At 44.6% G+C, this 25,111-nt stretch overlaps 1 protein-coding gene across 4 annotated transcripts in view; it reads left to right on the forward strand.

Annotated features, from left to right (window-relative positions):
* The first annotated feature begins 463 nt into the window (after positions 1-463).
* MAPKBP1 (mitogen-activated protein kinase binding protein 1) overlaps positions 464-25,111 on the forward strand; it is a 52,663-nt gene continuing 28,015 nt past the window's right edge. For all 4 annotated transcript variants that reach the window (XM_057306261.1, XM_057306262.1, XM_026479965.4 and 1 more), the window contains exons 1-2: positions 464-2,911; positions 3,449-3,670. In XM_057306261.1, the coding sequence (XP_057162244.1) occupies positions 3,554-3,670 (117 nt within the window). In that variant the 5' untranslated portion in view covers positions 464-2,911; positions 3,449-3,553. The remainder of the gene's footprint in view (positions 2,912-3,448; positions 3,671-25,111) is intronic.

Consider the following 25,111-nt stretch of genomic DNA (forward strand, 5'->3'; position numbering starts at 1 on the left):
TGGTGGATAACCAAGAATCTGAATAGATTTCTTACACATAATTGTTGATTTTGAAGAAAATGCTTGTAAGGGCATCAAATCTTCATGTTATTGTATTATCTCTAATGAAATTTTACATGAACATGAATGGCTGGATACAGAGAAAATTAAAGCTGAGGTATACAGACTCACTGCCATTTGGAGAAAAAAAAGATGAGTCAAAAATGCATTTTTAAAACAAAAGGAATAATTTGATATATACTTCTCAACTCAGGCATGGTTGTAGTATATTAAGTATGACTGAACTACTTACAGAGATACGTGAATGTTGAGTAATAGTGTGATGGAGGCGTATGGAGGGTGAGAATGCTAAACCATGGAAGGAGTTGAGTATTTTGAGACAAATCAAGCTCTACTAAATTCTTCTATCTTTGCAAACTCTGCTGTTAGAAGAGATTTTGTTAAATAGGAAAGCAGTCTTGGAAGCATTGTTTTGAGATCCATCCTGTTTCCAGCTGCAAGCATTGATCTCAGCTGTCCCACAGTGCCTTGCATGTAAAGGTGCTCAATAAATATTTGAACTGATGAGCAAATGTTTACGCCAGCCTGTTAGTTTTCCAGGATCTTATAATTGCACCTTTTTGCATGTTAAGCCTAGGGTGAATTTTAAAATCTGATCTAATGAGCATAGTGCAAAATTGTATGCATCTATTCCTAGACATCTACAATTTTAGAATCTGACAACCATGTATGTTTCGGACATACACAAGCAGAATAAAAAGTGAAATAGTGTATGGGTGGTGAAATACATAAGGGTCAACTGCATTTGAAGGGTGGGCTGGCAATTACTTAGTTTGGAGAAAAGGGGATAGCGCTTTTATTCACATTAGACCTAGGATTACTATTTTCTGAGGAATAAATTCATGAAGCATGGGAACAGCCTACAGCCTGTTCCCATGACAATTCAAAAATTGCGTGATATCTAGACAATAAATGGATTAAATGGTGAAGAATTAAAAATATATGGTTTTGGTTGGCCTTAGACTGAACGTATACAGATTCAAGACTTAGAATATCTCATTACACTTATCAGTTTTTCAGCTAGATCATTTTAGACAATGAAAGGAGCTTGGATTGGCCTCTACAACTTCGGCTTCAGATGAGAGTAATTTGGGGAACATTTTCTCTAAGGGGATAAACCAGGCTAACTTTGGATGGGAAATGACCGATGACACTTTGTAAACCTATTCACCTGGCCACAAGTGATGTGAGAAAACCACTAGTGGACACAAAAATGATGCGGAGAGAGGGAGAATTTTTGAGGATGGAGGTGGTGGTTGCTGGGGCAATGTAGCACACAGGTAAGGACAGCAGGTGGCACCATTTATTAGTGTTACATTCACTCTCTCCTCCCCCCCCCCCCATAGAAGTAAAATAGAGTAGCATGGAATTGAACCAACTCTCCATTGAATACTCTGTGGCTGACCCTTGCCTCCTTCCTTAAGATTTGAGAAATAAATGGAAGATCCCGTTTTATGTTGCATTATGTCTGCAATGTGTGGTGGAAGAGAAGGAAGCCTCATGCCTCTGGTAGCCATTGCCAGTAGGTCGTCTAGGAGGTGACAACTGATCTTTGTTTCGACTTGTGGACTTTGCAGATCTCGTTTTTAATACATGGCTTCAGTACACACAAGTACATACCTCTTTTGCCAAATGGCTGTACAAGGTGCACCCACAGGGGTCCTTCTCTTCTGCTAAGGTGTTGTCTCCTGCAGGGGTTCCAAAGATTTGGATAGGGTGAGACGATGCGTATCAGTGTAAGCTTTGTCTGGGGCCCGTCTTTGGCTTACGTTAACCTTTTCATAGGCAATGTCGAAGTAGCAACGAGGCCGAAGGGCTTTTGGAAAACAAATAGGCTGAGACACCTAAGAAGTAATATGTAAAGAGTATTTCTGTGCGCGGGCGCCACTCTTCCCCACTACAATGAGCTAGAAAAACTATATCACTAAATCCAGTGCCAAAGCTTGACGGTGACCTCGCCAAAGTAACAATACTAGGGAAAAGAATAAATTTTGACACAAGGAAAAGATCTGGATCAACAAAGTCCTTGTCAACTCTAGGTGAGAGAGTGCGGTGGGATATTGGAGCCTAAAGGGAACAAATGTATCTCAGGAGCATTCACTTCTCCCTACCCTCATCCACCTAAAGCTCAGTTCATGGCTATCATCTCCCTCTCTTTTTCCAATCATGGCCAATCAGGTTGCCCAGTTCAAAACACTTGTTACCAATCTAAAGGGTTACTCAGAAGAGTCATTTCACGTAGGTCAAAGCACCGGGGAGGCGGCGAGCAGAAACGATTCTAACCGCTTTAGATCCCAGCGCTTAGGGTCGATGGGAGCAGAGCCTTATAGCTGTACCTTAACCCTGTAATTGTGAGCTAGGAGTTAGTTTTGGCTAAGGCCCCTCGGGCCTATCAAATGCCAACCGCCGCACCCTGGGGGCGTGGTTACCGTTTTGTTGGGGCTCTGGGAAGATCACTTCTCTGGGACACCGGGCTTGATAATACCATAAAAGGCTGGTTCTCTCAATTCTGAAGCCATGTTCTGTTGACCTTCCTTTAGGAGCGCTTCCCGCTCCTGTACTGTGCGGAACCCTTAGTTTTCGAGTTCCATCTCTGCTTCCTAGGCCCTTTCATTGGCTCCGCCCCCATAAGCCTTACTGGTCCACTCTCAGAACGCCCTCCTGGTTACAGACCGCACCCCCTCGCCTCGGCTCCGCCTTACCAGCCCGTAGCTTGGCCCAGGCGGTAGTTCGCGTTTTGAGCCGCTCGTGCCACCATAGCTGCTGCTGCCGCTGCTGCTGCGGAGCCGAAATCGCCGTGCGCGATGCCTGAGGGCGCTGTGAGCGGGGTGCCCCCCGCGCCCTGGGGCTGGTGAGTCTGGGCCCGAGCGGGGGCGCTGGCGAGTTGCTGGGGCTGCTGAGGGAGGTGAAAGAGAGGGGTCCAGGGCCCCTGCGGAGGGCCGAGAGCGAGCTCCCGAGGGTCGGGGGTGGGGGAGGGAGGCTCCCGTGGCAGAACGGGTTGCCGGGCCACAGCGAGTCTCGCCGCGCCGAGTGTCCCTGCGGCCGCCAGCTCAGGTGTCCAAGCTCCTGGCGGGACTCCTCGGTGGCCTCCTTCTTTAGACACTGCAGTTGCCATGGGAACAGTTGGGAATTAACGGGGACCAGACCAACCACAAGCCCTACCAGGGCCAATCCCATCCCTCTGGCTGAACGCCTCTGGCAGGCGTGGGCCTGGTATTTCTTTGCAGCTCAGGCTTTTTTCCCCCTCTTTTTCATGGGTTTGTCCTTCAGACGTAAGAAACCGCGCAGGGCTTGAAGGCAGGTATGAGGAGAAGGGAGAGGGTAATGCCTAGAGATAAGAGCTGCAAACACGGCTAGGCAGAAGGTAAGGTGGCCTCTGCCATCTCAGGTCCGTGGGAGGGCATACTGGAAGGACCTGTGGAGTGGGAAGGCAGTGCCGCTTTTGAGACAAGTTCCAAGACTGGGCCAGGACTGTCCCCGGGGGCTTCTCATCATGATGGCTGTGGAAGGGTCAACCATTACCAGCCGGATCAAGAACCTGCTGCGATCTCCATCCATCAAATTACGCAGGAGTAAGGCAGGAAACCGGCGAGAGGACCTCAGCTCCAAGGTGAGTCCTAGTATTGGGAGGCACCCCTTTCCACCCGTCCCCTCTTCTGTTCCGTGTTCCTCTTTCACTTTCCTCTTTCTTGGGAAAGAGAAGAACCAGAAGCTCCTGTTGGCTGTAAAGGATCAAGTGTGCCCATGTATGCCCCTCGAGGAAGCAATGATTTAATTTTAGGTTAAAGGAAAAAGAGCAGCAGGAGTGGGCATGCCGAGATTTCTCCATGAAAAGGAATAGGAGGAAGGCAACCTGGATTCAGTTGTGGCTTCACTACAAACTAAGACTGTGCTTGGGGAAGCCAGTTCATAAGTGATGACTCAGTTTCCCATTTTGGATGAGGTAGTGGGACCACATACCCTATGAGGGGCTAAGTTGTGACTAATGTAGCTGCAGGTGTTAGTGTCACAGCTGAGGTTATGCAAGACAGTAGTAGCAGAAAGAACACCTAGTTTGAGGAATTGGCTTGCTAAATGCTTTTGCCTGGGGTCAAAACAAATTTGTCTCTACAAGAAGCCTCAATTAATTTAACTGGAGCCTCTTGGCTGCTTAGGAATGATAACATGCAAAGAGCCAGGTATCTGCCAGGAAAACAGCTCTCCTGGTTTGTGCTTGAACATTGCCTGTCTTACTCACTCTGTGCCAAGCACTATATCCCACCCTGCTGCAGAAGTTCCTCAGAGGCCAGTCCCTATCCATCCCCTCACTTGTCTGGGTGTTAGGTCTTTATGCTTTCTTCAACTTCATTGAGCCCCCACAACTTTGGGAATACAAAAGTAGACCACATCTATTTAATCCCTGAAGGAGTCTAGGGCTTAGTTCCCACAGAAGCAGATTAGACTTTTGTATCATATTAGCAGCCTATAAACACAGTAGCATTGTGCGGTACAGGATTGCTACAGGGAGAGGCATTGGGGACAGCAGCATTTTATTGCCTTGCCTGTATCTCTTCAGAGGATGAGTAGAGCCAATGAGAAATAGTTTAGGGTGCTTATGTACAACATGGAAGGATTCTGGGGAGACTTAGTTCAGATCTCTGTCCTTTAACAGAACCTTACTTGGATGTGGTCAGAAGGAGAACAGCCTTCCTCTATATTTCAGCAGAGGTCATATTGAATTGAAATTAGCCACAAGGTTCCATGGCAGTGGAGTTGGTGACCTTTCCAAGGACTCTAATAGGAGTTCATTGTTCATATTCTCTAGAGGTAGGAGACTGAGCCTGGAACTTAGAAACTGTCTTAGATTTGACTCTCTTCACTCATTTACTGTTGGACCATTCTTGGTACTGCAAGCTCTCTTACTCTGGGCTGGTAACTTGGCAGTGCCCACCACTATTAGAGCAATATTCTCATATGTTTTGGCTTCTTTTTCCAACCAAAAATGTTATAGGTAGTAGAAATATGTGATGGGAGTTTATTCTTCAGTGTTAATACTTACTATAATTTTGGTCTGGAATCCAGAAGGTACAGTCGCCATTCTTTAAAACTTCCCATATCACTCATCATTAATGGACTTAACAAATGTTTGTTGTGTGCCTGTTATGTATGGAATCAGTGATGACTAAAACATCCTTGCCATCAAAGAGCTTGTGGCTAGTCAGATACATAAACAAATAATTACAACTTGGTATGTTAAGTGCTGTCCCGGAAGTAGGCCCAAAGGTCTTAAGGGCAGCACAGGGGAGGGAACCTAAGTCACCTTAGGGGAATTAGGAAAGACTTCACAGAGGTAGGGATGCTTGAACTCTGAGTCCTGAGGCAAGAGAAGAGGAGAGGCTCTCTAGGAAAACAGTGAAAAAGAGCATCCCTGTGGCATCATCATTAAACATCCCTGTTTCAAATAGGAATTCAGTGTTTCAGACTGCTTTAAATGGCTTTGTTTGTCCTAGAGCTGTGAATGAAGGAAATACTTAGCTGAAGTTGAATGACCCTTGAGTAGTCTGACAGAACAAGAGTGCTGGTATCTATCTTTAGCACCCAAAAGTAGTTGCTGTCTTTGTGTGCCCAGGACCCTACAGACACCCAACTCCCCACACTCTTTGTTGAAGTCTCGACTTTAGATGATTCGAAAAGCCTGCCCTGTAGTAATCCACGTAGGACCTGATGTATAAAGCTTTGTGAGCTGCTCTAATATGTGGTGGCTGTGGGTCATCATGGTAACAATCAGAAGCTTGTGATTCGCAGAGAACTCTGAAATAAAATTTGAAGACCAAAAGACATATGCCTTTGAGGATGGGTGGGTGGGGGGGGGGCAAAGAAGGAAGTGACAGAGGGCCTTTGTGTAGCTCAGACGGCCTTACCTCAGACGGCCTGCTGCTTTGAGTCACACTGTTCCTCCTGTCTAACGTAGCCTTTTCTCCAAATTCTCCACTTACTTTTATACCCAACTCTATATTTACTGGAGCCACAAGGACTTCTCTGAGTAGGCCCCACTACCTTAGAACCAATCTCTAATTGTTCTTTTATGTATGTCTTCATTTCCTAAGGCCAGGGGTCACGTTCTTCATTTCTTTTACATCACACTGTTTAGTATAGTGTAAGGTGTGCAGTAAATCATAAGTGAATAAACGAATGAAAACAGTTTTTTTTTTTTAAGATTTTATTTATTTATTTGACAGAGAGAGACAGTGAGAGAGGGAACACAAGCAAGGGGAGTGTGAGAGGGAGAAGCAGGCTTCCTGCCGAGGAGGGAGCCCGATGTGGGGCTCGATCCCAGGACCCTGGGATCATGACCTGAGCCAAAGGCAGACGCTTAACAGCTGAACCACCCAGGCACCCCGTGAATGAAAACACTTTAATGATGTCAGATATAGTGGGGATAAACTTGGAACTCCAGAAGAATAGGAGACCATCAGGAGGAGTTTTGTGATGTCTTTAAAGAAAAATTGAAGTTAGGAATAATAAAATGTTGAAAAAGAAGTAGAGATGTAGCCAGCCTCGTTAAGTGTGAAGGGCACAAGCGAGAAGGGGAAGTGCATATATGCAGAAAGTAATGCTCATTAAAGACTTTAACTCAGGAGAGACTTAGTTAAAAATATGGTTGAAATATGGTTAAAAACTGGAATGAGGGCCAAGTAGAAAGGGGGATTGTGAGTCTTGATTGAGAAATGGGTAATTAAGAACTAGGATTTGTATTAAACTTTATCTGAGGGAGGGAAGTCTCTGCAGTGAGATAGAGTTTGAAAAGAGTAGTTTGAGGTTTTATTGCCAGATCTGCTGAGTCTTGATGAAGTGTAACTCAAAGTTATCAGTTGTAAACACCCTTCAACTTTAAATTCTGTACAATTGTCAGTTCTGGCTTTCAGCTGAGGCTGTGTTTTCCTTAAGCATGTGTGTGCTCTGGGTAGCTAGCCCTCCCCCTCTTTTCTTAAAGTTTCTGGAAGATTTTTATGTGGAGGGAGCTGGGTCATTTTTCTGTTTTAACAAAGGACAGAAATGGAATGAAGCCGAGCAGGCACGATGTAAGTTAGGGATACAAAAGGATTCCTGTGCTGGAGAGTTGTTAGATTTTGAAAAAGTAAATGAAGAGATTTTGAAATTCTCCTCCTTAATAGCCGTTTGTCCAATCTGGGTCATGTATTATTCCTCCGGAAGCAATGGGTAAGATGACTTGTAGCTTTCTTCTAGTTCTCAGTTTTTATGGATACAGGTCTAGTGCATTCTCTCTTTTTGTCTCTCTCCTTTTTTCCCAAAAATTTCTCATGTCTGGTTGAGCGGTGGTGCTTTGAGCCTTTTCCTATGTGGCTCTAAGAAGAGTTTGTGTAGGCGATTTTCACTGAAGAGAAAAAACTTGCAATAATCTAATGTCAGCTTTTGCTCAGTGTTTGAGTCCAGGTATTGGTACTGAGACTCTTTGATCTGCCTATTTGGTAGTGGGAAAACATATTCATTTCCAAAGCATTTATGTATGGATCATTGGCTTAAGCTTGATGGCTCTTGATTTGGGGGAGGGGTCAGGACAGCAGTGAGATAGAATACTTTTGCAGCATTTTAAAAATACACAATCCTAGGCCCCATCCTAGCTATATGGAATCAGAAGCTCTGGGGGGAGAGTTTTTATTATGATTATTATTTTTTAAGATTTTATTTATTTGTCAGAGAGAGAGCATAGGCGGGGGAAATGGCAGGCAGAGGGAGAAGCAGGCTCCTCGCTGAGCAAGGAGCCCGATCTGGGACTCGATCCCAGGATCATGACCTGAGCTGAAGGCAGATGCTTAACCGACCGAGCCACCCAGGCATCCCTCTGGGGATAGAGTTTGGTAGTTGTTTTCTAAAGATTTTATTTTTTATTTATTTGACAGAGAGAGAGAAAGAGAGAGGGAGAGCACACAGGCAGGGGGAGAGGGAGAAGCAGGCTCCTCACAGAGGAGTGTATACATGGGTTCCACCAGAAGCCTGCTGCTGGGTTACAAACCTATGGCTTAAGTGCTAGGACCCTGAAATCTGTTGGCTTCCTACCCAAGTCCTCGTTGAGGCTTCTTTTTTTAAAAAATTATTTTACTTTATTTAGAGATTTATTTATTTATTAGAGAGAGGGAGCAAGAGCATGAATGTGGGGAGGGGCAGAGGGAGAGGGAGAGAGAGAATCTCAAGGAGACTCTTCACTGAGCGTGCAGCCCGATGTGCGGCTCAATCCCATGACCCTGAGATCATGACCCGAGCCGAAATCGAGAGTAAGATGCCTAACTGACTAAGCCACCCAGGTGTCCCCTCATTGAGGCTTCTTGATAGTATAGAAATCTAGCCCAATAAGTATACTCTTCTCCTTGGGTAGTTCTTATCTCTACTGTCTTTTAGACTGATTGCTCTATAAACTGTTATGTCAGAGATAGATCTGAGAAAACTGCCCTGTTGTAGGGTCAGATATGAGGAACTGATAATTGCCTTACTAAGACAGATCAGCAGGAATTTCCTCTGGGCAGGAGTAGGAAACTTGATGATAATATCTCTGAGTCCTGGCCAGTTTTTTATGTCACCATTCCACTACCCACTTCCCTTGGCACTCCTAGGAACCAAGAGTTTTTAGTGTTTAATACACACTGTCTGGGCTCCCCACCTAGAAGTAGATGGCCAAGGGTAGAGGGCTCCTGTGGGCGGAAGCCTTGCCTTCACCTGCCTTTGTAAATGACCTTGAGCAACTTCTTATTGAGTTTTCTGTCTCTGATATATTCCTCAAGTAAGGCTTGAGAAGTGTCTTGAGATCCTCAGAACAGGTGGTGTACAATGAAAAGTGTGAGGTATTCTCCTGGTTTTGTTCCTTTGATCTCTGCTTCATTTCTCCTTCCGGTGCCTGCAGCTGCCCTCAGCCTTCAAAGTGATTCTCACTGGAGAGAGAGGATTCCACTCCAGCCCAACTCCTCCTTTGCTGTCTAAAATAGCCCAGCCTCTTCAGGCTCTAAGTTGTCTTGCAAAGCCTTCCCTCATCTACTTGGTCTCACTCATTTCAGAGTCTAACAGCACTGCTGCTTTCCAAGTTTCTTTTCCCTCCCTCAGCTTGTCATTTAAGGCAAGTTCCCCCTGTTGGGTCAGTTTGAGTCACGGTCTTATTTCCTGCCTGGATTTTGAATGTCTTTGGGGCCATTGGTATTTCTCTGCCTTCACTCTTCCCTCGTCCATTTGTCACTTGCGTGTTTTTCATCTCTTGACTAACGAAAAAACATTGGTGGAAGTGAGCCTTTAGCCTGACTCCTGTAACCTCTCCGTCAACCTCCTGAATCTAAAGTTGAGCTTGTGGCTGTTATCACTGCCCCTTTGTCTGGAAAACAGTCCAGGGCTTGAAATTTGGGACTATGTTTATTCAAACTAAGCTTCTCTGGGAACGTGGTCTGTTGCACTGTTGTTCTCAGAGTATCTGTTGGTTTTACTTCATGGGCAGACTGCAGTATTGGTTAGAAAAAAAGCGACAGTGTTTTCAGTAGGATTTGTTGTAGTATACGTCACATTCGCACTGCTGCAAGCTAAGCCTCTCCTCTGGGCCCCATTGTTTACTGCAGGACAAGGCCAGGTTTTCTGTCAGCTTCCTTCTACGGCAGTTCTCAGTTGAGTTGTGCAGGGAGAGCTGCCCACCTGCTTGGATGTTTGCTGAATCAGATCCACGTTGTGAGTTTTACCTTAAATTGTATCCGTTACCTCTTAAAATGAAAAGAAAGGGCAGGGGAGGGCAAGACATGAAGTGACTATGACAGACAGATTGGGCGGTGTGGATCCTTAGGCTTGGTATATGTGAGTGTTCACATTTTCCACGTCTTGGTTTCCTCCCTCCCAACAGTTATATCAGCAAGTCTCAGTGCTTCTTAATTGGCTACAACATGTTCCTCTGGTTTCGAAGGGCACTTGCAGAAGAACGAGTTCACATCACAGGATGGGTATCTCCTCTTAGACTTCTAGGGAGTAAATTCCACCCCTGCTCATTTTATCACAGAGAATGTTTATAACGCTCTTTGTTGCTTCTGTTGTCTATAAAACCGTCTTTTTTTTTTTAGACTAGATTTCTAAGTCTCTTCCTAAAACTGGAATGAAGCTAAAGATCTTTCCCCCTTCCTGCCCCTTCTTTCATAGCTGAGATTTAAATTTACTTGAAGATCTTGGAGCACTTAGTGAAACCACATGGCTGATTTTTGTTTTGTTTTGTTTTCAGTGTGGCAGATTCTCTTTTGGAGGAATCCTGAGAAGGGAGTTTCTTAGGTTCTTCTGGATTTGAACCTTGCTTCTCATTCATGCTGAGCGCACTACAATTTCCAACTTCCCGTCATACCTCTCATCAGGCTTTGAGATCTGTGTTCCTTTTAGTGGTGCCTCTGGTCATTTCCCCATACACTCAGCTGACCTCGTTAAAGGTGCTGGCACTTAAAAACACTAACTTTAAAAAAATTATGAAATAGACACAGAAAAGCTTATGAAATATAATAATATAATATTGTATGTAATTACAACACGGCCCCTCATATAATCACCACCCGAAGTAAAAAAAAATAGAACACTGCCAAAGTACTGCTAGTTTCTGAAGGATGTGATGCTAACAGTGTCATCACAGTGGGTGAGGATGGACATGAGCTTTTTGTGTTAGGTAATTAATACGGTTTTATTTTATTTTATTTTATTTTTTTAATTTAAATCCCCAAGGACTTGATCTTGACTATTTGTTCTTTTACTTTTCAAGGTTCTTTTTTCCCCCATCCATTATGTATTTGCGCCATTCAACATTTTTAGGCAGTGTGCTTACTGGAACCACGTTTTCCAGCTTTCGTTGTCAGTGCTTCCTGCCCTTATGTTACTCTCCTAAAACCATACTAGAAGTCATAATATTAGTAGTGCTAATAATGACGAACATTTATTTATTGGCTTTTGCTGTGGCCTGTGTTAAGCGTTCTGCATATAGTATATCGTTCGCATCTCACACTACTCTTTTATCAATACTGTTCCTGTCCCCATTTTGTAGATGAGGAAACTGATGCTAAGAGGTCAGGTAAGTAGCTGGTGGTTACCTAGCCAGCAGCTGGTGGAGCTGGGATTCAGACTCTCTTAACTTACTGGCCATCTTAACTCCAGAGCCCACACTTAATCCTGATTCTTCGCTCCGGCCAGAGAGTCTTCTGGTGCACAGTGTGACCCTGAGCACAGAAGTTTATGCCTAGTATTGCTGTAGCCAGAATTGCAGCCTGTGTTCAACTTGGAAAAGCACAGGATCTTGAAAAATATACTTTTCACCCAACTTGCCCCATCAGAGTTGATTTGATGCCTTTTTCAGACTGTTTTAGAGCCATCATTTGGTAACCCTCCTTTCCCTCTACATCCTTTGCTTTTCTTCCCACCCCCAAGTCCAGATTTCCACTTCTGGCCCTGGGGTACCATTAGGAACAGTACAACTTGTGGTTCTGTGGGTCCGTGAATGTCAGGTTGACAGGGTGCAGTTCTGTGGTGTCAGGTGACCATAAGCCGCAAGTAGTTGCTGCTTCTCTCTGGGGTTGGAATGAGGTGGCAGAGTGAAGTGGAGACCAACAGATGCTTTGCTTGTTTTGGTGTATGGGATTCTTGGGCCTTGAACCTGTTTGCTCTCAGTTGGCATTTGACCGTGTAGCTCACTCTCCTGACTGCTTGCTGGTTCTACCCAACCCCACACCTCCCCTTGTTTATCTCTGTACTCCACCTCTTTGTTAGTGTTGCACCTGTCTCTACTCACAACTGACCTTGTCTTTGAAGCCGTGGAGAGTTGCTGAGTTAAAATGCCTGTTTTCTGTGGAAAAAAACTGGGCCTAACATGCCCTGTGCCAGAGCCGATCTGGATGATGACAGTTGGAGTTCAGTGACCATGAAAAAGAGCAAAAACGAGGTCATTTGCCCACCCGACTCTGTTTGGTTGAGCAGGCTCCAAGGTTGCTAAGTTCCTTGAGCAAGTGTCTTGCCTCCCCGACCTCAGATTTGTATTATTTTGATTTCTTTCGCCAAATAGGCGATGATGATAACGTTATGGGTGCCGAAGCATGGGATCTTAATACATGCTTTCCTGCAGCTGCCCTGGTTAGTCTGAGGAGAGGAAGCTCCAAGCCAGGTGGATTGGGTGGAGGGCAGCCCACAGGCAGTTTGTGATCATGGGGGAGGAGCTCCGAGCATGCTCAGAAACTCTGACCCTTGCCACCTCTCAACTGCTGCGTTGGAGTGAAGCAAGCAGCTGCTTGTCAGAACTAAACATGCCGCAGGCAGTCTGTAGGCCTCCCTCCGTTACTTACCCTGATGCTCATTGGTCAGCTTCTATTTGGGAAAGTGCTCGTATCCATGATTGTTTTCATAGGACATAGTAACCTGTTGCAGACTAAACATGTCCTTTCTCCTTATGATGTCCTTCTTTCCCCAGGTTGCTTTGATCTCTCTTGTGAGGCAACCCCCCCCCCCCACTCCCCTGGCCCCAGCAAAACCCAGAACTGGCTAGTGAACAGGGTTTCTTTTCTTTTCTTTTCTTTTCTTTTCTTTTTTCTTTTCTTTTCTTTTTTCTTTTCTTTTTTCTTTTCTTTTTTAAAGATTTTATTTATTTATTAGAGAGAGAGAGAGATAGTGACAGAGAGCACAAGCGGGGAGGAGAGGGAGAAGCAGGCTCCCTGCTGAGTAAGGAGCCCAATGCAGGACTCGATCCCAGGATCCCGGGATCATGACCTAAGCCGAAAGCAGATGCTTAACTGACTAAGCCACTCAGGCGCCTGTGAACAGGGTTTCTAAGAGTGAATATACAGGCAGAATAGTGGTAGGGGCAAGAGGCAGTGAGTAGTCTTGTGAAAATGCAGATTCAGATTCAGGTCTGCCCTGGAACTCTGCAGTTCAACCAAGCTCCCAAGTGAAGCCCATCCTGCATTTCCTAGGGCTATACATTGAACAGTCAAGCCTGTGTGTGTGTGTGTGGATGGGGGGGGGGGCGGAGGGGGGCGGGGAGCTGGGTTCTCTCTCATCTGTAAAATTAGAATACTGAGGGCTTTCTCCTTGGGCTGTTGTGAGGATTAAAGGAGATCTAATGAATATGAAATCACACTGTAAGGTCTAAATAAGTTTATAGCTGTTAAGGGGTTGCTAATGTTATCAGGGTCCACAGATTTCTAAAATATTCAGGAATTTTTTTTCTCATTTGCTGGCGAGATTTTACTCCTTCAAGTTTCCATTCGTGAGAAGTCCTTTTTTGTAGGCTCAGCCTCTTCTGTTCCAGCATTTAGTCATCCTCGCTGTGTAGCTTTTTATTGTGACCTATCTTCAGTACCTTTTTCTTGCCAATATTGTAACTTGTATCAACAGTACAGATCAAGAGGAAGGCTTAGCAAATATTTTTTTTTATACTGACTACTGTGTAATTTATTGTTTCAGGGCCATGAGTATGATTTTTGGGAACTCAAAAAGTCAAACCAGTGAACCAGGGCTGAGGGGGGGAGTCCTAATATACTGTCTGATTAGAAATCCCTGGGGTGATAACAGGCTTTTTAACAGCGTTAGCTTCTTTAGAGATAACTTTTCTTCTTTGGGAGTCAGTTCATTTGTGTTGAGAAATAATTTGGGAAATGAATTAGTCCTAGAGCTTCCTTTTAGACTAAGAATTTAAAGGCAGAGTGAAAACGTGTTAATTTTATAACCCATTGTTTTAAGTTTCTAATTTGGACAATTTGGTGATATCAATTAGAAGAAGCATATCTTTTGATCTAGAAGTTATAATTCTGGGATCTAGTCTATGCAAATATCCACACCACACAAAAGTGTATATAACTGAATTTTTTTTTTTTTTTGGTGTTATTCACAATAGTGAAATCTTGGGAGTAGTCCAGGTAGCCATCCATAGGCAATTGGGTTAAATCCATAAAATGAAATACCTTGTACTTGCTGAAAAGAATGAGGTCAATCTATATTTACTGACGTGAAAGGGTATACAAGATATATTAAGTGACAAAAAAGCAAACTGTATAACTGTTTTTTATGTTAATGATTATTTATATTTTTGTTAAAACCTGTATGTCAGTATATGCATAGAAAAAAAAGTGAGGCTATAAATACCAAACTCTTGTTAATATTGGTCACCTCAGGGAGGGCTAGTAGATTATGGTGGACATTCACTGTCTGCATTTCTATATTTCTGTAATGTTGGAATTTTTTACAATGAGTCTGTATTATTTTTGTAAGTAGAAAAAAAACAATAAAGATAAAAGTCTCCAATTTAAACATGTGTATTTCATATTTAAATCTAAAATGTTTAAATTTAAAAATTTGTATACTCAAACACAAAGTTATGCACAAATGTTGAAATATATATGTGAAATAATAAACTTGGGTTTTTTAAAGTAATAATAGGACATAAAAATGTTTTCTCACAAATTCATCTTTAATTTGTTGAATTTAAGATAATTCATTTTTTACATTGTCAGAAATATTTTCTTGGTATTAGCTTTGACAAACAAAACTTTTTTTTTTTTTATTTAAAGATTTTTATTTATTTATTTGACAGAGATAGAGACAGCCAGCGAGAGAGGGAACACAAGCAGGGGGAGTGGGAGAGGAAGAAGCAGGCTTCCAGCAGAGGAGCCTGATGTGGGGCTTGATCCCAGAACGCCGGGATCACGCCCTGAGCCGAAGGCAGATGCTTAACCGCTGTGCCACCCAGGCGCCCCTATAAAACGTTTTTTAATATTTTCTGAAGTACATGTGCTTTCTGAAAAGATTTTTTACACAAGTAATATAGAGAAACACAAAGAAGAAAACAAGTCATTCATAATTTTAACATCCAGAATAACTACTTATAGCTACATCCATTTCTGATCATAAAGGACAGATAAAGCTCTTTTTAAATAACAGTATTATCACTTGTATTTAAAAAGTTACCCCTGAGGGGTACCTGGGGGGGCTCAGTCAGTTAAGCGTCTGACTCTTGATCTCAGCTCACATCTTCATCTCAGGATCATGAGTTCAAACCCTGCATTGGGCTCCATGCTGGGTGTGGCGCCTACTTTAAATAAATAAATAAATAAATAAATCAATAAATATTACCTCTGATTTTTGTAGACTTAGTCTTTAATTATAATTTAGTCAGATCTGTGAAGAGCCGTGCCGTACATATATTTACTAAAGTCAAGGATGAAATAGTTTTGTTTGTAGTCACTTAGAGCACATGGATTATTCCATTCAGGCCTTCCCCATTCTTTCTGGAAAGGCATCAAAATCCTGCTTCCTGCTCCAACTTCTAGGTCTGGCTGTAATAGATTTAGAATTCTCTAGGAGGTTAAAGAACTTACTGGGTAAGATGAACCAGAGTATTCACAAATATTTTTTAAAATTCTAAAACATGGACTCCTATTTATTAAACACTGTGCCCTGTGCTATAAGCATAGAGTTGTAGATACAGGCTCTGCCTTTTAGGAGACGAGTAGGAGAGAAATAACAGAACTGTAAAGAACTTCTGTACAAGGTACTAAGTAGCACACGCCATGTGAATGATGCAAGTAAGTGCAGCCGTGCGAGTACCAACGAGGGACGAATCATTCCTGGCCGTGGTGGTCACACAAAGAATCACAGGGGATGCGCTATTTGAGCTGGTCCTTGAAAGGAAGGGAAGGATTTCAGGAGGGGGTGGTGGAAAGGAAGGGCTTCTTGGTAGAAGAAGAATATAAGCTAAAGCCCCAAAGTGCCTTTCCAGAATAATGAATAATCCAGATTGACAAATGCACGATTCATATAGGTGAGTAGTAGGAAATAGAAGAAAGGTAGGATCACTTGACAGAGAGCTGCGGTTGCCAGGCTAAGACATTCATAATTTATTTAGTTGGCAGTGAGGAGCCATTGAAAGTTTTTGAGCAGGGTAGGGACGTGATCAAAGCTGTGCTATGGCAAGATTATTCTGACAGGTTGAGGGAGGGAAGGACAGGGTCTATACTATAGTAAGGAAATTGATTAGAAAGTCATTGCTATATACAGGAATGTGGTGCTGAAGGCCTAGTCCAGGGTGTTGGCGTTCAGAATGGAAAGGAAGTGAGCTTTTTATAGAGGATAACATGTTGAAGAAACCTTTCTTCCCAGGGGAGTCTCATGGCCCAAGCTGGCATGATTACAGGGGTACCAAGAGTTCCCCCCACTTTCCTTTTTGTCCCAGATCATACATTCACACTGAACACTTAGTTCAGATAAAGAACAGTTAGTTTTCTCCCTGGTTACAAAGTTTGGAAACCAAGAGATTAGGAAAACTCAGGCATATAGAGCTGGTGAATGAGGGGGATTTAGACCATTCTTCATGATCAGACTTTTGCTTATAAAGCGTTGTTTGTGGTTCTGGTCTCACTGTGGGGAGGATTGATGCCAGAGAGGAAAAAAATTTTTTTTTCTCTTATTCTGGTTGCTTAAATTGAGGTACCTCCTATCCTGGCCTTTCTGATAACTCCAAGAGAAGGAGAGGGTAGAAATGCCTGCTCTGTACCAGGCACTGTGTTGTTAAAGCTGCTCTTTGGACTTGGTTGCATGCTGATGGTGATATCATAATTGAGTCCTTTAGCTAGAGGCCTCTGATTTCCAGAACTCTGGTCTGAGGTCTGACACTGCCCTCACCTCTTCCTCCATCTGCACTCGAAATCAGATTCTGCTGCATTGGACACTATACTGTCATTTGCCTTGGAAATGGGTGTCCATTATTGCCTGTGGGTTCTAGCGCTGGCTGGCCATGAGCAAGCTCCGACCCGGGGTCGGGGGGGATACTCTGGCATTAGAAGACCCTCTATTTCTTTTTCTCTGCAACCATTCAGTGAGGAGAGGTCAGAACCCATTTTTTTTAGACCCATTTCAGCTACTGATTAGACCTGCTAATTTAAAAAACATATGTTAAAGCTAGCAGGAGAGGACCCTATGGCTCCTCCACTTCATTCTGCGCCCTCTGCCTTCTACCTTGGTTCTCAGACCTGTCCCTGATGCTTCCACGAAGGCCTGGGGACTTCCCCATGTGCTCTTGCACAAACTGCACCATCCTGATGGTTTTGGAGAACCCAAACTCCCTCCTCAGGTCTCCAGAGTTTCTGGAACCAGGCAGACAGACCTAGGTTTAAATCCTGATTCTTCCACTCACTACTTACCTGATTCCTTCATCTGTAAAATGGAGATAATACTTGTCCTTCATAAAGTTGTCAAGGGTATGGGGCACCTGGCTGGCTCAGTCAGTGGAGCATGCAACTCTTGATCTTGGGGTCATGAGTTCAAGCCCCACGTTGGGCATAGAGCTTTCTTTAAAAAAAAGTTGTCCAGGGTATTAAATGAGATAATCTTGTACATTGCTTAGCAGAGTACACATTCAGTGAATGGTAGTTGTTACAGCTGTAGATCCTCTCTGCACAAGACCTATCACACCCCGTGGGTCTGGATATTCTTATAAGAACATTTGGAGCATCGTTTTCTCCTTAGTCCCAGAAGGGGCTGAAATTTGGAAGTAAAAATGCAAAATGCTTTAATTTCATAGTTCCCTACCTGCTTAATCATTAGAACCACCTGCAGAGCTTTAATATGCAGACTCTTGAACCCCACTCCATATCTGTTGATTGAGAATCTTGGGGAGGCAAGGGAGGAGGATAGGGTAGGGACTGATAGCTGAAAGATACTTGTCAAACTCTCTGAATAATTCCAGGGTTGAGAACCTTTGTTCTCTAGTCTCCAGGGCTTTATGGCTAGAGGATCTGTCAGGTCACCTCCTCCCAAGCCGTGGCAGATTTACCTTCCTAGAAGCAGAGGCTATTTTAATCCCAGCACCAGAGAATTGGCTCAGCTCCAGCTAATGCTGAACTCTAAGCTTGGGAGCCCAGTTTTTCTGTCATATTGGAAGTTACTTGTTTCAGGGAGTCTTCGTGGTATAGAGAGTAGAACTATACATCAGCTAGACAGGATAGAGACCAGGAGCAGAGTGGAGAGGCAAGATCTGTCCTGCAGTCTTGGAGTGGCCATTGTGTTCCTTCCTGCCTCTGACCAGATGGCACTTTGGACTCTGAAGGAGCAGGAGTGAGTGAGCTTGGGCATGATACCCGCCTCTCCCTTCCCCCTCCCCAGGCCAGTCACTGGGTCTCTGCCCAGCTGGCTAAGTCTCTGCACAAAGCCTGCTGGCCTTGGGCTTCCTCTGTGGCTTTTTCATAAGCAGCAATTCTCAGAGTCTGGTGGAGAATCTGCTCTGTGAGATTAGAGTGTAGTGCGTGGGTAAGAGACAAGCATGGTTATTCTTAACCTGCAGGAAGGGAGGGGAAGACAGAGAGTGCTCTGCTGTGGACAGGTCTGTGACAGGCTTGTTTATAGAAATAGCAAGCCCATGGTTTGCCTGGAATGACTTACAACTCAGGTATTTATAACTTGTATTAGTGGGATTGAGAAGTGGGGAAAGGGAGAAGGGGAAAGAAAGAAACTGGTGGCAACAAAAACAGAGATCGGCTTCCTCCCAGTTGCTGGGGTTTCTTTACCACTTTGAGGTCAGCTCAATCTTAGATGACCCTGGCTTTTTGTGGCTCTGGCCTCTTAGTTCTCTTCTTCAAGGGAGCAGCTGCTGACTTGCCATTGAAGACTCCCTGTAGTGGCCCCTCACACTAAGAAAGGGAAGCAAACCCAAAGCAGCTGTATCATGGACTCCCGACAAGCAGCCCTTCTCTAGCAGAGTCTTGGCCGCACAGACTGGATCTTTCATTGACTGGTGCCTCTACTCTAGCTTGTGGACGGATCAGATCTAGGGACCAGATAGAGAGACCAGAAAAGCTTAGACGGCCCTGCCCAGGCTTCCTGGGATCGCGTGTTTAGGGGTCTGGGACTGCTTGGGACCTTCTGCTGTGCCACCCGTGTTGCAGATGGCTCTGGACTCTGGAGAGTCCTTTTCTTGCCTCCTTCACCTCTTTTTAGCACTTATATCAACTACCCTCCTTTCTGGAAGTTCTCCCCTTCGCTGGCTTCCTGGGTCTCCTCCTCTCTTTCTAACTGCCTGGCATCTCATCTTCCCCATACTCTAAAAATAGGTATTCCCCATGGTTCTGTCCTTAGCCTCTCTCTCTCTTCTTGTCTTCTCTTGTACTTTCAGTGGTGGTTTTCACCTCCATGAGAATGATTCTCAGATACCTATTTCTAGCCCTGACCTCTTTCCCAAGCATTTAATTCCATGTTTATGTTGCTAAAGTGAATGTCCTGTGGTTCCTACTAAATGTCCCTGAAGTGTCTTGGATTCAGCATGTCTAAAACAGACATCATTGGCTCCCATCCTTCCTCCTCTGTCCAGACCCAGGTCTGCATTCTGATCCTGGCACCATTTCTTTTCATGTTCCCTATCTCTAAGGTTCAAAATCTGAGTCTTCTGACTTCTTCTCCCTCAGTTGTCTGGTGCCCAGTCTTGCCGATTCTATTTGCTTTATTACCTTTGAATCCATCATGTCTTTTCTACTCTCACTATCTTCATGCAGGTCTAGGTCCTCTTACTTCTCACCTAAACTGTTATAACGGCCTCCTAATCGGGCTCCCTGCTTGTGTCGTTTTTCTCATATACATCATCACCAAAACACATCTTTGATTGCGTCTCCAGCCTGAAATCCTTCAGTGGCTTCCCGGAGCCTACAGATGACCCCACTTAGTTTGGTATTCAAGGCTCTTCCTGGTCTGGTTGCATCTACCTCTCCTGGCTTACTCTCCTAACACTATCTGCATTCACCAGTGCTCACCTGCTCTGTTATTTCCTTTTGCCAAACTTTTGTTCGTGCAGCTTCTTCTGAGAATTCTTTCTCTCTGTATTGACACCTGTTAAGATCCTATCTTCACGGCAAGGCCCAGGTCAAATACCATCTCGCCCTCCAAGAAAGCTTCCTTGGTTTTCCTTTTTCCTGATCCTGTTCAGAAATCATTTCTCTTCCTCCTCTTTGAGCAGTTTATCTCTTTCTTATGACCCTTATCACATACTGGATTGCTTTGTAAATATATCATTAATTTTCCCTAATGGATTTTGAGAATAGGGGGTAGAGTCTGTGTATTCTTCATCTTAGGATCTCCCATAACATCCTGGTGATATTCAAACTTCTTTGTGAATGACCCACATTAAGAAATACATTTTATATTGTGACCCAGAATACATACCCCCCCCCAAACAAAAGTTTCACGGTCAATACTTACCCTTACTACATGCCGTGAGATCTGTTTTGTGTTCTGTTGTATTTATTCACTACCCACTGACTCGGTCAATTTCAAGTCCCATCAATAAGCTGCAATCTGCACGTTTGGAAAATATTATTCTACCTAGTATGAGCGAGTTGCCCTATTGCCCCTTAGCCACCTGTTTTTTCCATCTGCTTTAATGAGAGCCAGAAGAGCACTTAAACAGTTGGCTTTATTCTTTCCTTCTCTCTTGGGAACAGGCTATTATGAAGTTATCCCTTTATCTCATTAAGGTGAGGGATGATTTTGCTTTCCTTCTTTCTCTCAGGAGGGTACAATACTGCCCGGCCTAGTGCATGCCGGGAGTGGTGGCTATTCAAGCCCTCCTTCGCAGTGTATCTGTAGTAATTCTGCCCTCCTGCAGCCTCGATTCTTGGGGACAGATGACACCCTCTGTCAGGCTGGTGTAGGCTTTCCCCTGTCTCAACACTCTCCATCTGCCAAAGCAAAGGCTGGGTCACACCTTGAGTATTTTCTCTGCTTCTAGGCTGTATTTTGGGTGCGGAGGAGATCGCTGTAGAGTGTGATGTGGGTGCTGTCTTCTTCTGTTTTCACTTGTGCGGGAAGGGATATTCTAGAACTGTGTGGCTGTATCAGGGTACCAGCTGCCTGTAGTGGTGTCCCAAGTCACTGGACATAATCAGTTACCTGGACTGGTTGTCTTTTTGCCTAGGTTTCACTGGCATTCAGGCCGTGAGGGTTTGTAACTGACTTTCCTTTCAGTGCCTTGGGCCCCATCCCAGACTTTGAGGACAGCTGTTTTCTCATAGGACCTCTTCCCTGCCTCAGTTTCCTCAAGGATGTTTGAGGCCAGAACTCGCACACCGGTGGGCTTGCTTCCTAATGTGGAAAAATGCTATAGTATTCAGGACAGGCTAGGTCTCTGGTTCTCAAAGTATGGCCTGGGAATCCCTGGGGTCCCCTTTTACGTATCCAAATGAGGCCAGATTTTCTTCATCTTCAGCTAGAATAGCATATCACAACAGATTGAATGCGGATGCACATAGGAGAATCCAGCTGTTTACTATCAAGCCAGACATTAAAGAGATCTGCAAAAATGTGGAATAGCGCCATTCTTCTCACTAAGTTTTTGTTTTGTTTTGGAAGATGGAGTTATTTTTAATAAAAATATTAACATGTATGGATTTATTGTTATTTTAAAATGAATTAACAAGTATTTTAAACTATTTCCATTGTAGTTTCTAATACATGGTTACAAATAAAAGCTCTATGGGGTCCTTGATAATTTCTAAGAGTGTAAAGAAACCAAAGAGTGTAAGAGACCAAAAAGTATGAAAATTGCCAGGTTATGTCATGCTGTGGTAACAAAATCACCTCAGAATCTCCCTGACTTAACAGATAGCTTATTTCTTGCTCATACTCATATTCAGTGTGGGTTAGCACAGGGGCTCTGTTCATCAAAGTTACTCAGGGTCCCAGGCGAAAGGGCTCTTCCTCGTTTCTTCTGCCACGCTTAGCAGTCAGGAGAAGGGGTAGTGATTCTTGAAGCTTCCACTGGAAACGGCATGTCAGAGCATCCTAAAAATATGCAGTCTTAGAAGCACTTAAGTGAGAGACCTAATAAAACAAAAACTCATATTCTTGAGTGTTTTGTACCCTTTCCCCCAACATTGTTCAGTCAGTGAGTATCAAAAAGCCATTGCTTAAGGATGAAGAGACAGTCAATGGTGTGAATTAGAGAAGGATGTTGTTCGTGAGGTACTGAGCCCCATGCCACGTCCTAGACCATATCTCTTCTCTCTTTTTAGCATTGTGCAATGTTTAAGACATATAGTAAAGACATACAGCATAATAGAACGAACCACTGTGTGCCCACCATCAGCTTAAGAAACAAAATGTTACCTGTACCGTTAGCTCCCTTTGTGCTCAGCCTCATCTGGGCAGTAAGACAGACTGTAGGTATGTGGACAGAAATATAATCAGTGTTGGGTCACTACCTGAATCTAAGTGCTATGAAGAAAGATAAAACAGCATAGGCTAGGTATGGAATGATAACAGTAAAGTTCGTCTGGAAAGGCTTGTCTGAGGAGGAGACCTTTGAGCAAAGACCTGAGTGCATTAGCTGTGTGACGAGCTGAGGAAGAGCATTTTAACTGAAGGGAGAGCATAGGCAGGCCCTGGAGCTAGAATCTGCTTGAGGTGCCGGAGGCAGCCAGGGTGGAGGAAGAGGAGGAGAGTGTAGGAAATGAGGTCAGAGAGGGAGCCAGAGGCCAGATGAGTTAGGGCCTTGTAAACCGGGTAAAGTATTTGAATTTGAACTTAAGGATGGGAAGCCCGGAGAGGGTTTTGAGCTGAGTAATGACGTGATCTCATATATATTTTTAAAAAAGCTCTGTGGTCTGCCATGTTGAGAAGACTCTAGGGGGCAAGGTCTGAAGCAGAGAGAACACATGGGGATTATAGTCCAGGTGAGAGAGAACAGCGGCCCGAACTTAGTGGTGTGTTGCCGGATGTTTACAGGCTCTCTCGGGACAAAAAAGGGCCCTGATTTGTAGCATTTGCTGATTTCCAGGGTGTAAGTGCTCCCACCATGGTGGTTTCAAGCTACCAGTGTGCCGTCACTGAATGAGGAGATGGGAAGGGAAGGGCACAGTCAGCCGTCCGGAGCCCCTGGAAGCTGGTTCTGGCGCACGACTGCTTGAACTTGGGTGTTAGCCGGTGGTGTGTTTGCAGGGGGCATTCAGGTTTATCTCCATTTTCTGTGGGAGATGGAAGCTGCATCACCTTTTTGGAATGAGAGGATCTGGAGACTGTGACAGAGAGAGAGTCCATTTATAATTTCCATTATGCTGGGCCCTTTCAAAATAAGCCTAGATGTTGGAGGCCTTGCAGGAGCTTTGGACTCTCTCAGATCCTTTGAAAGTGGAGTTCGGCCCCAAACCTCCCTGCAAACAGGAAGCTGGTTTGAGTTAGAACATAAAATAAAAACCAGCTGATGCCCCTGAATGTTTTTCCTCTGCTCCTCCCACTCCACAGAGCCAGAGGAAACTGCCTTTTTTTGTCTTTGGAGAGCTGTTCAGAAAGTCAGAAAAAGCCAAAAACCCTAAATCCTTTGAAAATAAGCCAAGTTTTGAGCCCAGGCAAACTTCTGCCCGTGGGGTTTCCTATCCCGGATGCCTGTCCCACCGCCAAGCGTCCTAAGAGGAAAGGGCCTGAGGAACACAGAGGTTGCCAGAGATGAGAGCCTGGAACCCAGGCCCCGTGAGAAAAGACGATCTGTAGCAGCTTCTCCACCTGGAGTTTCCAGCCCATTTGTAGGTCACGAAATCAACAAAGTGGGCCATGACCAGAATCATTGTTTAATGGAATAGAATGTAATAGAAAATAGAGCATATCATATGCAATCAGAGTATGGTTTTGTGCAACTTTTATTTCAGTTTTACGCACATGCACACACATACATGTATCAATATACCGGCTCAAGATGTAAACTTCTAAACTGTCTCTCTTACCGTGGGTCATGGTCAAAAATGTTTGATGAACACTGGCCTTAAAGGTAGGAGTAACTGACAGCTCCTTCCTGCTTTAGCTTGCTGTTGAAAAGTCCAAGCTAGTTTCAGAATGAATCTTTTATGGAACTGGATCATCTGTCCACAAAACACCTGCCCAAATTCCTGTCAGAGGGAAGGAGAGCTCAGGACGAACAGACTGGTCTAATTCTTTGGGACCAAAGCTGAAGCATAAGCGAGGGATTGATGCAAATTTGAATCCAAAGGATTTGCCCGAAATGATTCGCTGGAAGGGAGTAGGATTTGCGCAGCCTGTTGGCTCGCTGCACTTGATTCTGTGACCTTTCCCCTCTGTGTGGGTAACGCTGGCCTTGGGTTCCTCTCTTTCTCCTCTCTGCAGTAGGCAGTTGGTGCAGCAGGAATGTTCCTGAGTACCCTCCCTCTGGGATAGCTGGAGGCACAGTGCCAGGATGGGCAGTGGGGCACTGAACTGAGCGTCCCCCGCACTTCCCCAGGCAGGGGTATTTTGTGCTCTCCAGTCAGTGTGTCTGGTGCTCAGCCCTTTCAGCAAGGTGACTGGGTGCCAGGGCATCACGGTGAGGAAGGAGGCATAAGTTAGGGCAAGCTATCAAGAACACAGGGAGGAGGCTGCAGTTAGTTTATCCCACACTAGGCTTAGTGCCTCGGGTATGCCCCAGGGTCGCTGGCAAGTCTGGTGCTTGCCAGGTGGCTGTGGGTTGGCCATGGGACTAAACTGCCTCTGTCAGTGAGTAGATACATGTTGAAATTGCTGGCCATATCCCCAGGAAGCACAGAAGACTCTTGGGGGCCTTCCTGGGGAACAGGTTTTAACTCTCATGTCCCAGGGGATTTATTTTGGTCTTTGGCCACCAAGGGCATTTCTTTCCAACCTAATTCAAGCTAAAATGGTCCTTGGAGATAAGAATTTAAACCAGCCTTCTAGAAGGACTTTGAACTCACCAGCTGGGACAGTAAGAGAGGAGGAGAGATCCTAACCACCCTAATTGAATCTGGGTTTCCCCTCCCTATTTAAAAAAAAAATTTAAGATTTTATTTATTTGTCAGAGAGAGAAAGCACACACAAACAGGGAGAGTGGCAGGCAGAGGGAGAAGCAGGCTCCCCGCTGAGCAAGGAGCCCGATATGGGACTCAATCCCAGGACCCTGGGATCATGACCTGAGCCGAAGGCAGATAGATGCTTAACTGACTGAGCCACCCAGGTGCCCCATCTGGGTTTCCCCTCTCTAGAAACTGGCCTGGACTAGGAGTAGACCACCTTACTACAGACCTGAATCCTCCTG

The sequence above is a fragment of the Ursus arctos genome, unplaced genomic scaffold (assembly GCF_023065955.2).
Source record: "Ursus arctos isolate Adak ecotype North America unplaced genomic scaffold, UrsArc2.0 scaffold_36, whole genome shotgun sequence".
In the NCBI taxonomy this organism is placed as follows: Eukaryota; Metazoa; Chordata; class Mammalia; order Carnivora; family Ursidae; genus Ursus; species Ursus arctos.